Source organism: Anabrus simplex, chromosome 1 (genome assembly GCF_040414725.1).
Source record: "Anabrus simplex isolate iqAnaSimp1 chromosome 1, ASM4041472v1, whole genome shotgun sequence".
Taxonomy (NCBI): domain Eukaryota; kingdom Metazoa; phylum Arthropoda; class Insecta; order Orthoptera; family Tettigoniidae; genus Anabrus; species Anabrus simplex.
The window spans coordinates 227,229,452-227,245,235 of record NC_090265.1 but is presented as its reverse complement, the minus strand read 5'-3'; the positions used below and the strand labels follow the sequence as shown (position 1 = coordinate 227,245,235).

At 40.5% G+C, this 15,784-nt stretch overlaps 1 protein-coding gene across 1 annotated transcript in view; it reads left to right on the top strand.

The window, feature by feature from the left end:
• Window positions 1-2,108: 2,108 nt before the first annotated feature.
• Kul (Kuzbanian-like) overlaps window positions 2,109-15,784 on the top strand; it is a 1,041,359-nt gene continuing 1,027,683 nt past the window's right edge. The window contains exon 1 of the mRNA XM_067141147.2: window positions 2,109-2,363. Within this exon, the coding sequence (XP_066997248.2) occupies window positions 2,276-2,363 (88 nt within the window). The 5' untranslated portion in view covers window positions 2,109-2,275. The remainder of the gene's footprint in view (window positions 2,364-15,784) is intronic.

The window sequence follows — 15,784 nt, the reverse complement described above, 5'->3', positions numbered from 1 at the left end:
ATCAGTCTGCCAAGCCCACTGAAATGCATGCACCAACCGACCCTATGAGTGATATTTTCACACCATTCATAACAGCGACTTGCTGCATAAGGAATGGTATTACTAGCATCACTCATACCTCGGTCACCTTCATATTGTCAAAGCCAAGGATGAGACTGAGACGGGACAATGAAAGTAACAAATTTATTCTAGCCCATACCAGAAGACATACAGTACCTGTCAAAAGTTTAGAACCACATTAAAAAATATGAAGTTCCATCTAGGACCTACAATTTTGCTACTAGACCTCTGTATTTTTTTTTCCTGAGCTCTTGCATCTAATATGATATACATCGCCTGATTTCAGTGATTTACGCCAAGTTTTGTATAAATTATACAATTTTAACTGTTGGAAGGTCACATCAGGATGTCAACATTTTTGGAAATATTATGTACTGTATCCTCTAATTGGTTTCAAGTATCACCACCAAGATTCTTGTAGAGACTTAGCAATAGTTAGGGGTCATTTTACTATAAATATAAAAATTCCAAAAAATGCGGCACCCATTTCTGTGCGTTTATTTTCTTTTCAAACCAGCGCTAAGATAGTCAATTTTTCCTTGCTCTTGTCATAGGTCTCAGTGTGAGCTATTGGCACCAGAAATGGGTTCTTGGATGCCATCCGCAGAGTGCAAATGAAACTAGCAGGGCAGATAAGATTGACGCCGATAGCTCACCCTGAGACCTTAGGCCTTACATGACAAAGGCAAAGAAAAATCAATCATTTTGGCCCTGGTTCAAAAAAAAACCGCAAAAAAAAAACGGTGCCGCATATTTTCGGAATTTTTATATTTGTACTAAAATGGCCCCCACCTATTCCTAAGTCTATAGAAAAATCTTATTGTTGATACTTGCAACCAATTAGAGTATACAGTACATTATTTTACCAAAATTTTTGATTTTTTTGGTGCGACCTTCCAAAGAAACAAGAAGAAATATGGCCGGAACTTTTCACAACAGAGGCCATGCTAGACCGAAGATGGAGTGGACCAAACCAGATTTTGCTTAGTGCCATCACAAGACTGTCCACGGATTTCATCATAAATTGTGCATGAAAACATACTTCCATGACCCAGGTGAAGACTGCTTATGCAAACTATGCAACAAAGCGTGTGAGCGATATCACTTTACAATTTGTGCAAAGAGATACAAGACTCTAAATGAATATAGCAAAGAATAATGTATTTTGTATCTATTTGATCATTGTATAGTAATTTTATGCACGTTTATGCGCTCTTTCCTTAATAATTTGATAAGACATCTGCGCAGTCTTTTGCTTTTAAATGAATGGGTTTTACCCTTACCTTTACCGCCAAAGACTTGAGTGAGAGGAAGTGTGGACCTATGGAGAAAGGGTACAGTTAACCCGGGACTTGAAAGACCCACAGTACAGGGCTTTGTGAACAATGGATGACATAAACAAGTAAAATATTTGTGATGTGACGAGTTCAGAACTCCAGACAAAGAGAGTCAGACACCAGACAGTACGCCTTGAGAAGTAAACTAGTGATGTCGGTGTCTGCACAAAGACATATTAAAAAGGTTAATTGCAGAATACGACTGCCCAGGAAAGATTGAATGGGTTAGCTCATTTGTATATACACAAAGAACATTTGTCCTTAGAAAATATAATCTATGAGCTGGCCAAAAAATCAGGAGACATCTGCTATTGTAATCAAAATGAATACATGTTTCTTAGTTGAATAATTGCGTTACTTTGAAAGTTTTAATTTAGTGTTTCTAATTTCACAATATTCACCCAACATTATTTTACGGAAGTCCTAAAGTTTTATATTTAATACCCCCACCCTGAAAATAATTCCTGCGTACGCCTATGGATATACATAATAAATACTCGCAAAGCATGACACGGAGTCTGCTTGCTGCTACACCGTAATGAATGTAAGGCTACGCTACATCATTCTGCGCGGGTCCGGTCCGCATAACCAACAGGCAAGCGAGAGTGGTCGAAGAACACCGAGCGACGCGCGAAGGTCTGGCTTGTGGATCGAGGTGGCCGAGCATGTCAGATGAATTCTGTTAGTCAGTCAGGTGGTGGTGCGGGGAGGATGAGGATGTGAGTTGCGAGTGTAGCGTGTGACAGTTTAATTGTTGCAATCCATGCAAGGCAGTGTACGATATTGTTGTGGCAGGTGTGGTGGTGTAGAGGGTAAATCATTGGCATGGGTTTATGATGATGATGTGAGATAGTTTTCATTTTATAATATATTACAAAATGTTAGTGCCAGGAGCGGTGGTTGTTTTTCTGCTTCTTCACCTGGTCCTGACGATCGTCTCAACGCCGCTATCTCCGATCGGCCAAGGTGAGTGCTAGTTTTTATTTACCTTCTTTGAATTTGTGGACGCGTTATTAAACAGCTTGGTAATGGAAGATTGCGAACTTTCAACGGAATCTATCATGTTTATAGAACAAATACAAATCGTCACATTAACGAACTGATCAAGTGTCTTGACACTATCGTAAGCATGAATATGACAAAATCATTGTCTTTTGTTAGAATAGATTCTTAATCAGGAAATATTCCAAAATTTGAGAAATAATAATAATAATAATAATAATAATAATAATAATAATAATAATAATAATAATATTATTATTATTATTACAACTGGAGACTCACGTCACATGTTTGATGTTTTTACTTCGTATTCTCTTTCGGGTGCAATATCTGCTTTGATAATAATTATAGGAATAAGGGTCTCTTGACGTTAATACTTCAAGTATTTGAGGCGGGTATTTTCCCCGAATTGTAGTAGAGCCCAAGAAATGAATTGAAGTTCAGCGAACCTAATGCTGTAGTTCACAGCGGTAATCACTAGTTCTGTATTACGTGATAAGCCTGATAAGGAAGTGAATTTGCAGACCGAATTTCACTCATTTCTACCTTGGTTTATTGGTTAGCGAGACTGGTTTCCGAAAGATGATCGTGGAATTTGCTGCTGTTAACGTGCTTTTCTTTCCTTCTACGGTACATTCATACCTCGTTCATTCGTACAAGAAGTGACGTTATCCCTGTTAGAAGAATAATTTGATGTGTTAGCTATATGACGTTTAGAATCTTCTGTACGTTCTGCTATTTCGTTGTGAATGTTTTTGTGATAGCTTTACAGACTGAACAGGAGTTTATACCAATTGCCGTATTCATGTTCTACGAAAAAACAAAAAATAGGAATTATTTGAAAATACAGCGTGGCATTCTTATGGAGAGCGTGGGCTGTTTCAACACGTCTTCTGTTCACATTGTGCTGTCTGCTTTCTCAACCGGATCTGAGAACTATGAGCCAAACTTCTTGATATGATTACTCAACCGTACAGCGCACCGTCATTTATTTCATGTGTCATGCACTTATATATTTTGCTTTGTTACATGTCGGTGTATTTCAAGTAATATTCATAATCTGCTAAATACTCCTTGGTCTTGCTAAAACAGAATGCTTCCAGTATCTTAACGAAGCGTGATCACTCGCTTACAATGCTCTTTCAACTTTCCCTTTCACCGAGCCGTGTAACGGTTTCTTTTGAGGCTGCGACTTGGAATTCAAGACCTGTGTGACTCCGGTAGTGGCATTATATTTTTGCTAAAATTTATTATTATGATTGTTCCAAGTATTCTTCCGCCCTAAACTTACCATATAATCCCAGGAAACTCTTACGTGATGTCGCTTAAGGAGAATTCCAGGGTAATTGAGTTCCAGATAGGAAACGAAATCGGATGTGGCGATCCATTTAAGGTATTTTTGACGTGTAATTTCCCCGAATTGTAGTAGAGCGCAAGAAATGAATTGAGGTTCAGCGAACTTAATGCTGTAGTTCACAGCGGTAATCGTTAGTTCTGTATTACGTGATAAGGAAGTGAATTTGCTGACCGAATTTTCCTTACAGTATATCGCCCTGTTTTCACTTCTGCTTCGCGTTATGGAAGTGAATGTTTTGTTTGTTGACTGGGAAATATTTTTCGCGTAAACTAGATGTAATTGACATTAAAGTAGTGAGAATTATTCCTGGTACAACCAAATGGGAACGATGGTAGGTAGTGATGGGCTAGCGACGGAATCGAGTAGAATCGAGTAATGTGCTCTTAGAATCGGTATTACTCGACTCCAGACTCGAGTCCAAGCATACTGGTGTCGCTATCTGTGGACATGCCTTAGAACTAAAATCTACTGTACTGGAGTGCACGGCATTCAGGGTCACCCACAGAATATTTTTGTGGGGTGGAGTGCAATATGTTTGCTGCTGATGATTGATGTTGTTCAGTCATCGGTCGTCAATAATTCGATTGTTATGATTATTATTATCATCATCATAGGCTCTAAAGGTTGTGACTTACTAACAAACTGTCAGCTGTTTAGCTAGAACAGAATGACGTTCTGTCCGCTGATTTGCTGCGTGAACGTACGTCACATTCTGGACGCCTCATCTTAATACCCGACATTATATCTGCCGAAAGTAAGATGTACATATAAACTGCTGTAATTCACCTGTTCCCCCGGACGATTGTAGGCTTTGGCACGGTTAGCAATAGGCTATGGTTACAATAAATCTGTCATACTACCGATCATATTAGCACATCTACGCCCGTGTATATGCATAATGGCTACATGAGATATAATTTACCAGTAGCGAAGCAATACAATGTGTGCAGAAATACCGTCTATAGTCTACAAATAGCACATGTTACCGGGCGAGTTGGCCGTGCGCGTAGAGGCGCGCGGCTGTGAGCTTGCATCCGGGAGATAGTAGGTTCGAATCCCACTATCGGCAGCCCTGAAGATGGTTTTCCGTGGTTTCCCATTTTCACACCAGGCAAATGCTGGGGCTGTACCTTAATTAAGGCCACGGCTGCTTCCTCCCAACTCCTAAGCCTTTCCTATCCCATCGTCGCCATAAGACCTATCTGTGTCGGTGCGACGTAAACCCCTAGCAAAAAAAAATAGCACATGTTTAAAATACACTAATTACAACATACATACCGTGACAGGGATTTGAAATAATAATAATAATAATGTTATACCTTTTACGTCCAAGTACGTACATTTGTATCGTTTTCGGGGATGCCGAGGTACCGCATTTAGTCCCCCGGGAGATTTTTTACGTCCCAATAATTCTACCGACACTAGGTTGACGTATTTGAGCACCTTCAAATACTACCGGAATAAACCAGTATCGAACCGGCCAAGTTGGGCTATGAAGGCCAGATAAGATATATTATCAATATTAGAATAGATGGCATATTCAGTGAAGTGTGTGCGAGACGCCGTAAACGGATATTTTCATATCTTATTATGCGTATTAAGTGGCATTATTATCGTTCTCAAGTAATTATCAAATTTAGGTTATTCCTTTTCCGCATTCATTCAGTTTTTTCATATCGTACCGCGCTGTCGCAATCCCATAAACCCTCAGCGACCGCTTGTACGCATGCTTCATCCATCTACGAGCCGGCGAGTGAGCGAACGTGTGACGTCATGCTATCATCGAGCCTTCGCAAGCGAAGCGAGTCCGAGCCTGGACTCGAAAGAATCGAGTACCGCGATTCCAGGCATCACTCGCGCACATCACTAATGGTAGGTAAATATTGAAGAGATACAAGTCCCTTCAGTTGCTGTAGATTTGTAGAAACGTGAAGGTGCCAGAATTTTATCCTAATCCGGAAGCCACACAAGGCTGTATTTAAACACCGTTAAATTCTTATCCTTCATTGTGATTAACGTGATTTGCTGTGTATTTTAATAACTTGCGTAGAAACAAGTAGCTTCACTTTGTAAATAAAACAACGAATTTTTAATATTTTAAAATTATTTTCACTCTTTGAAGTACCAGTATGTTAAATGTAACCCAATTCTTTTTATGATGTAAACTCTAATTCTGGAACAAGAGCAGTGACTATAGACTGACGATAGAAATCTTTCTTACGTTCATACTGAGTCTCCTTCACATTGCTTCTACAAATACACCAGTCCAGAAAAAAATATACAGAGAGATATATACTTGGCTTCGGAAACTTAACGGTTTGGTCGTATAATTTCTCATGGCCGACGGGCCTCCAATTTTGCTTCTGCAAATGTTTCTCTCTCACGAGATTCTTCGTCAACCCGAGTTCACGTAAGTAGTGTTCATTCATTTTTTGTGAGTACATTAGGACAAGAAATTAATTCGAGTTTAGGTCAATCAGTCATCAGTGATCTCCATTTAGTATTGTCGGCCGTGTGGGGAAATTCGATACTATGACTGTAATTACCGTGTCGATTATTTACATTTTACTTACATTAAGCTGAAAAAATATCTGCTCAAGGCTTCGTACAGTTAAGATAATTTACTTACGCTGGTGACTTGCAGACATTCATTTCAACTTCGTAGTTCATTGTTTTTCTTAATTATATCTGTTCATTTTTTGGGTCGATGTTGTTAATACGCGGAATCACGATTGTTATTAACTGAGCTCGATAGTTGCAGTCGCTTAAGTGCGGCCAGTATCCAATATTCGGAAGATAGTGGTTTCGAACCCCACTGTTGGCAGCCCTGAATATGGTTTTCCGTGGTTTCCCATTTTCATACCTGACTGTGCCTTAAGACCACGGCCGCTTCCTTTCCAGTTCTAGCCCTTTCCTATCGCATCGTCGCCATAAGACCTGTGTTGGTGCGACGTAAAGCAACTTGTAAACTTGATTGTTATTAATATCTACGTCAAGTTGATGGTTTGGTGATGGGGGAGATGGGATAGTAATGTACAGAGCTGTGCCCTAGTTGAAGTAAGCGGACGTAGGCCGTTCACTCTTGTGTGCTTATTTATTTCACAGTAGCTTTATTTTGAAGAGTGAGTTTGTTGGTCAACGTGAATTGTTATTGATTTTTTTTACACGTTGCTTTACGTCGCACCGACTCAGATAGATCTTATGCGACGATGGGACAGGAAAGGGCTAAGAGTGGGAAGGAAGCGGCCGTGGTCTTAATTAAGGTACAGCCCCAGCATTTGCCTGGTGTGAAAATGGGAAACCACGAAAAACCATCTTCAGGACTGCCGACAATGGGGTTCGAACCCGGTATCTTCCGAATACTGGATACTGGAACGTGAGTTCTTGGGTTACTGGGCTGCTCGCTCATCTTCGCGATGTGATCGATCCGATGATTACGTTTTATTATTATTATTATTATTATTATTATTATTATTATTATTATTATTATTATTATTATTATTATTATTATTATAGGGGGAATTAGGGAGAATGGTGATAAGCGCTGTTGTCTAGGTACTCCCAACTCGCCTGTCCGGGGCTCGAGTCCCAGTGATTCAGGGGGGAGTTTCTCTAGGACCAGGTGTGGCGACAGATGGGTATCCAGTCTTATAATATCCCCAACCCAGTCCTTTGATCCCGCATATACGACAGAAGGTGGTGATTTAAATAATTCCTGATGTGATGACCATTCTTCTACAGACAAAACATGGAACAGTTTTATTTTCTTGCCAAGTGTCAACATTTTTTAAACATGTACTGTAGTTACATGGCAACAATAAAACTTGTATATACCTAATCTATGGTCTCAGCCGCCTTGTGCTGACATTTTAATCTGACGCCATTTAGCTTGCATGCGTGTCCATTTCTGCGTTCCATTTTATTCTACTAGGTGGCAGGGAAACCTGAACTCCTTTAGGGCGATCTACGGAAGTGTTGATTAATTTTGTCAGGTAAGTATCAAATGTGTCACTTGTTACCTTTTACATGTCGGCATCTTTCGACATGGAGTGTATAATATGTAAAGAAGGGAGTTACAATTAACATACTTCAAAGAATTAAATACTTTTAAAATATATTTTTTTAAATGTTTAAAAAATTAAGCTGCTCCCACCCTCCAAAACTCCGAGTAGGTACCGCTGGCGGGTTTGAACCAGCAAATTGAAGATCCGGAGGTCTCCATACTATCTCAAAGGGAGTTAAATGTTTAGATGAGGGTGTGCAGGCATAAACAATTGAGGTCTTTAATGAAACGGCGTGTGGCCTCCGGAGAGGCCTGGTGCAGGTCTTTGGATTTGACGCCCGTAGGCGACCTGTGCGTCGTGATGAGGATGAAATGATGATGAAGACGACACATACACCCAGTCTCCGTGCCAGAGGAATCAACCAATTATGGTTAAAATTCCCGACCCTGCCGGGAATCGAAACCGGTACCACTGTGACCAAAGGCCAGCACGCTAACCATTTAGGCATGTAGCCGGACTTTAATGAATATAAATGATAATTTCATGTTGTTGGTTTTACGTCGTAATAACTATTGTTATGGTTTTCAAAGACGCAGAGTTGTCGGAATTTTGTCTTACAGGATTTATTTTATGTGCCACTAAATCAATCAGCACGAATTGAGCACCTTCAAATTCCACCGGACTGAGCTAACATGTGCTCAGGAGACCTGCGCTCCACCGTATGAGACCCTCAGCCGGGTCAAATATTAAAAAAAAAAAAAATGTTAGAAGTTGTTTTGGACTTGCTTTCCCATACAATATTATTATAAACTCACCAGGTTTTACAAGTCCACTTAAAGTGGGAGACTACGGAGGCCTCTTCTAGGTTGGTGAGGTAGTATTCAAGCCCATTTCTCGTTCAGTTGCCCTCACGTAGCTGAGTGCATGTCATTTTTTTTTTCATCTCCAGACGAATACTGGAAGGTTATTTTTTATGGATATATATTGACCATAATCGCCCTGTTTCCAGCCCTGATCACACATTACAGTGCATTAAAATGCACCCACCGAGCTCGATAGCTGCAGTCGCTTAAATGCGGCCAGTATCCAGTATTCGGGAGATAGTAGGTTCGAACCCCACTGTCGGCAGCCCTGAAAATGGTTTTCCGTGGTTTCCCATTTTCACACCAGGCAAATGCTGGGGCTGTACCTTAATTAAGGCCACGGCCGCTTCCTACCCACTCCTAGCCCTTCCCTGTCCCATCGTCGCCATAAGACCTATCTGTGTCGGTGCGACGTAAAGCAACTAGCAAAAAAAAAAAAAAAAAAAAAGTAAAAAAAATGCACCCACCTGAACTGAGACCACAATTACTCAGATTTTCAGACTGAAAGCACACTACATTGTTTCAAAATTCTTGTTTGATGCAGAGGCAGTACTGTGACCTCATACCAGGATTTCAGACTTCCATGGTATACGGCAGTCCATCCCGAGATAACTAGGTTGACATCTACGTAGCTGTTCTTCAGTATGTTGATTCTTACGCTATTTCCTGATTAATTCCTCAAGTAGGTTCGACGTTATGTGTACGTCCAGCGTGATCGAAAGTTCGGAGTTTCCTTTCTCGTAAATTACGGAAGATAATATGTCTCTTAGCACAAGAAATTCATCTTCCCGACATCTGTGGGCTATTATAGGAAATGTTATGAAATAGATTCCTGCCAAACACTGAAATCTACCGAAGTCAAGCAAGTGATCTGTGAACATCCGACGAATTAGGTTCATAAATCTATCATTCATGCGCTTCCTGCTGTTGTGGAACGGAAAAAACAAAGGCCTATGCCAATCTCATAGAATTTTAGGCGTCTGCATGAACGAAGCAAGCAAGGAGTTTGGCCTTAAAATTCGCATTCAAAAAATAAAATTCGTGGTAATTAGCAAACAGAAGATCACCAACGTTGTTATCACCTTGGATGAAAACACCATTGGAAGGGTGTCAAATTTCAAATCCTGCACGTAGGATGTTGGCTTACACAAGAATGAAATCCAGAAGTATAAATCAAAACCAGAATCGGCGCTGTAAGGAGAGTGTTACTGAAATTAAAACATACTGCGTTTAACCATGACCTCTGATTCGTGCCGTTTCGTGAGGTGTAACCGGTGCTCCCTCAGTGGTAAAGCGTCGGCCTCCGGATTTCAGGTTGGATTTTTGAAGAACGAAACAAAAGTCCACTCGACTTTTCTTTCATGTCTTACGAAGTGAGCATATGATGGATGATATATTTGGCGTTCGCCCGACAAAATTTATAGAAAGTCACAGACGCCCAAGGTAGATCCGGTTTACCTTGCCATCAAGTAGGTCTAGAATAAAACAGAACTTTGAAAGTCACAAGCAGGCAGCCAGGTGGCGTCAAATTAAAATGCCTTTACGGTGTCAAAGGATGAACACTAAAGACTTCGTCAATGAAGGGACTGCAGGCCTTTCAAATGCAAATGTATACCAGAATGTTCAAGGCCCCATGAATGGACCACGTCACCAGAGAGGGCGGACTCCGTAGTGCCGGGAAATCATGTGGTCACATCTTCCGAAGCGACAAATAAAGCCTGATATAACTGAACACAGAAGGAAAGATATCAGGGAAACGCAGGTGGAGAAGATTATTCTGGACGTAGAACCTCCAATATCCATGATACGGCAGCTCCGATACAGGAAAAAAAATACTCAGTGATGATCGCCAACCTTCTGTGAGGAGAAGGGACCAGAAGATGAAGGACAGAAACTTGGAAATCATGGAGATATGGGCTTAATATGTGGGTCACTTTCGTTCTCATAAAAGCAGCTATTACGAACTTCTAATTGAGAGTAAGGACAGAGAGTTCCAGAAGTGATAGTGTTCGTTGGGGCGAGACAGTGGTTATGACAAGAAAACAATTTAGTGTTTGAGAATTCCGCCACAACGTCCTGTTGAATTGGTAGTGGATATGAAGGAAACATTTCAATACTGATAAGTGAGTGAGCTGCTGGGTATTTAAATACAGTCTGGAGGTGTTGATGTCCTTTACCTACAACATGTTCGACTCACTTGGTAACCTGTTGTTTCATCACTGTAATGAATTGCATCTTGCTTGCTAGGTCTTGGGTTAATGTGGTCGGAACTCACCTAGCAGTTTCACTGGGATGTAAAAGCCTGCCTCAGAACGAACATAGCATACGGATATACACTACCTCAACATTTTTTGGAGTCGCTGTAATACGACATGGAGTGACTGCAGTGATTTGAACTACTTGTCCGACTTGAATCTTCCATAAAAGCTCCAAAGTTTTATTGAGTCTCTTATTTACCTACGAGTCACGGTGCTTACATTTTTAACTGCCAACCCATAGATGACGGATTACATTAGTCAGATGTGAGTAACTTGCGTAAACCAACTGTTTACTATGTTTGTTTTTCACTATTTGTTTAACATCACACTAATATAATACTGGTCTTTGGCGACGATGAGGTAGGAAGGGGCTGCGACTGAGAAGACCTTGGGCGTAGCTGAGGTACAGCCCCATCATTTGTCTGATTTGAAAATGGGAAACTACGAAAACCCATCTTCAGGACTGCCGACACTGAGATGCGAATTTAGCAAGCAAACCTTTATGCAAACCTACATCTACACGGCCCGTACCTCGGACCAATTCGCTCGGAGTCAGCTGAAGCCGATCATAGGCATGTTGTTGGTTTTACGCCCCACTAACTACTGTTATGTTTTTAGAAACGGCGAGAGTCCAGAAATCCGAAAATTTCATCCAGGTGGAGTACAATGACATAAATGAGAACCTTCAAATACCATCGGACTGAGTCGGGATCGAACCCACCAATTTGGGCTAAACAGACAGTCACAGTATAAATACAGTCTATGCCTCCATACACAGGGTTTAAGATATAAAATATTTTTCTGTGAACTTGTATACTAACCCCAAACTTCGTTTCTGTCTGGGATTAGGCATCCCGCATGGCGCTAGTCCTAAAGTGCTTTGGCGTACCAAGCGACAGTTGCTCAGCCGTAGACTTGCAGATTATAACGTGACGCTCTCTCGGCCGTTAGTCAGATAGTTCCTGAATTGTAATCACGTAGGTTGAGTGGACTCGAACCAACCCTCAGGTCTAGGTACTGGCCTCTAGACTGCGGGGCCGGTAGGATTAGGCATATAAAAGTCAAAAACAGGTATACTTGAATCTTCGTGTGTAAAGACAGTTTTCCGTAACTTCACAAAAGTTAGTATTTACGTTGAGAGAAGGAGGAATTATTGTAACTTAAGCTGGATAAATTATTGTCTCTTACGACAGGCAAAGCATACCGTGAATGTATTCCATTCCCCCATGCTGAGGGCTGATTGTAGTTCCAGCAGTCGTGTGAGTGAACAGTTCCTGATCCACAACCCTTTGTAGCAAAGACATTTTTCTGACATATTTATAGACTCGAGTCCTCTGTGGTGTAGTGATTAGTGTGATTAGCTGTCACCCGCCGGAGGCCCGGGTTCGATTCCCGGCTCTGCCACGAAATTTGAAAAGTGGTACGAGGGCTGGAACGGAGTTCACTCAGCCTCGGGAAGTCAACTGAGTAGAGGGGTTCGATTTCCACCTCAGCCAACCTCGAAGTGGTTTTCCGTGGTTTCCCACTTCTCCTCCAGGCAAATACCGGGATGGTATCTAACGTAAGGCCACGGTCGCTTGTTTCCCTCTTCCTTCTCCATACCTTCCGATCTTTCCATCCCCCTACAAGGTCCTTGAATAGCATAGCAGGTGAGACCACCTGGGCGAGGTACTGGTCCTGCTTCCGAGTTGTATAACCCCGATCCAAAGTCGCACGTTCCAGGACACTGCCCTTGAGGCGGCAGAGGTGGGGTCCCTCGCTGAGTCCGAGGGAAATACAAACCCTGGAAGGTAGACGGATTAAGAAATATTATTGTCTCGAACTGTTATAGCATCTGCCACAATACGGATGTTTGCATGATTTATGTTTGAATCATGAGAAAATATAGGAATGCGTGTTTTTTTATGCTGAGGCTAAAGTTAACCTACGATGTGCTCTTTCCTAATCTTATTACACTGATAGGCCTTTCTATATTCGTATTGGCCATTTCTGGTCTAATTTAATTCACTTCTGTTGATTGTGGCTATATCTATCCCTCATGACATTGTTCTGAATGCCTGGGTAGATCAAGGTTATTACTTTAATTTTCTGATCAGTCTCTTCTTAGTGGTATGAGCAGTGCCAGTTAACGCCGTTTCTTCTGCAGTCGATCTCTTTGATGACTTGTGTGAAAGTGTCGCCAGTAGAGTCAGTTTTAGTAAACTTGCCAGACTGATATGTGACACGTCTAGGTTATTTATGACAGGTGACGGTGGGTTTATAGGCCATGCAACCACCATTCGGACTAAGGACGCAGCATACGTACACACATTGTTTTATGTCCGGCTCCATAGCTAAATGGTTAGCATGCTGGCCTTTGGTCCAAGGAATTCCGGGGCTAATCGCAGCCAGCAGAGCTTATTTTGCTCTAACAAGTCTTCTCTCCTCAAAGCTCTTGACTCGTACTACAAAATTAACCATCTACAGAACACTTATAAGACCTGGGCTTACAAATGCCTCGGAAACTTGACCATTAACAGCAAAACCTGGATGCCTTCGAAAGAACGATACTTCGAAGAATCATCTGTGAAAGAGGAACATGGTGGAGACGGTACAATAATGAATTGTACACCATTTATAAAGATCCACCTATCAGAATAATAGTGAAATTAGCCAGATTAAGGTAGGCCGGGCACTTAGCTCGGATAAGTGATGTGGAAGTACCTAAAAATATATTAAATGGAAATCCAGGGGGACAGAGAGGACGAGGTCGACCGAGAACCAGATGGATGGATGGAGTCATTGAAGATCTTCACGAAATGGGCTATAGCTATTGGAAAGCTTTAGCTTTGGATCGAGATAAATGGCGGAAGATTGTTGAAGAGGCCAGGGTTTACAATGAACTGTAGAACCATAGAAGAAGATTAGTTAATCTTATCATGCTCTCATTGAAAGTCACCTCATTTAAATAATTAATGTTTGGGGATGTTGCTATATGGAACTCTTTGAGAAAGTTGCCATTTTACAAAAACGAGTGCTAAAATACTTTATAATTTACAGTCCTCAACGCCTACGGAATATTTGTATAAGAAATGCAGACTTCTGCCACTCCATATGTTACGTGATAGAGCCTCAGCTATGATGGTATATAAAATTAAGCATAATTTGGTTCATATAAACACTATCTGTATCATAAATCCTGACATACACTCATATAACACTCAAGGAGCAGAGAGAGTCCACACAGAATTAGTAAAAACTAGTAAATGGGGTTGTAACTCCTTATGACACTACTCTGCGAAGTGCACAATGCTCCCCCTAAACATATACAACAGGCAGCAGCAATTTGAGTATTTATACAAAAAATAAATAATCAACGGATAAAAGAAAATCTTACATACCGAGTAATGCACAGTGGTCTTATACTATATATTTGTGAGGGTTTCCTCTTCTCTCAGACTGTAACGTATTTAGAAATAAGGTCTTATTGTATTGTAAATATTTTAAAACTCCGGCAATATTTTATCCTTGTATTGCACCGTTAAGAGCCTCGGCTCAGGTGCACTTTCTTGGCTCCGGGACTGGGTGTTTGTGCCGTCTTCAACTTTAGAATTCGTTACATCCTCACAGACATGCAAGTCGCCCATGAAAGATCTGCACCGGCCTCTCCGGAGGCAACACGCCATTATTATCGTTATTGTTTTATGACATTGTAATTTGTTTTATCATTCTCACATCTTCCAATTACTAGGCCCTGTCGACAAGCAACTAAGCTCCTTACCGATTTTATTGTTTAAATGTAGTGGCTGTAATCAGCTTTTCATTTCGTTTCAAATATTTTCTGCAAGCAAACTGCAAACACAGCAACGCTGTGAAAGCACAAAGGCACACCACTGACGACAGAGCCCAGAAAGGAAGATTTGAAAGAATACATCTTCCTCTCTCTTCCCTTTTCTTTACTCTTTATGACGGCAGTGAGAGTAAAATGCGCAAGCCATAAGAAAGGCGAAGTAAGAACACTTAATTTGTAGTAGAACTTGAAAACAAAGGAGGAACACTTCCGAATACAGTAGCAGTAAGCCATAAAGAAAGAAAATATAGAATCTAAGTTTTATAGAAGCAAATGTTGTTATGAACCTTAATCAAGTAGTCAGTCTCCTTTGTGGTACATATAGGGGGTGAAGTGAGCTTTCAACCTTAATGTGTTTATTATTATTATTATTATTATTATTATTATTATTATTATTATTATTATTATTATTATTATTCATGAATTAATTCAGCAAGGTGTTTAACGAAAAAGTTGTTTCTAGGATGACAGCCTTTTTTGTTGTTGGTTATATTCAATCGTGTTAACTGAGGCTAGTTTCTCCCCATTGCAATTCCTAAGGCTAGTTTTAAAATTCTTATGGTAATTCGGAATGGAACCTGGGTCAACTATATAACTACTGCTGTGGACTAGTATTGTTGTAATAATCATTTTATTGAAGGTATGGTCATTTGAGACGTTAAGGTGCAGGAAAGCTTGTTCCTCCAGGAGTTATTTTACGTATCAGTAAATCTACCGACACGAGGTAAACGTATATTAATACAGTACCTTCATATACCACCGTATTATAGTGGGTTCAAAGTCATATTTGTTTACATGTCTCAAACACCAGTGACCCGCGGAATTCAATATCGTTATCTCGTGAATCACCTGGCACATAATTGGTTAGATGCCAGAATTTTCAAGGGTCGACTTGTTAACTGTTCTTCCTCTTCTTCATTGCCTTATTATTTATTTATTTATTTATTTATTTATTTATTTATTTATTTATTTATTTATTTATTTATTTATTTATTTATTTATTTGCCATTTTACACCTACAGATTCCTTCTGATTGTATTCAGATAAGATGGGCTTGATGATATTTTATTTGAT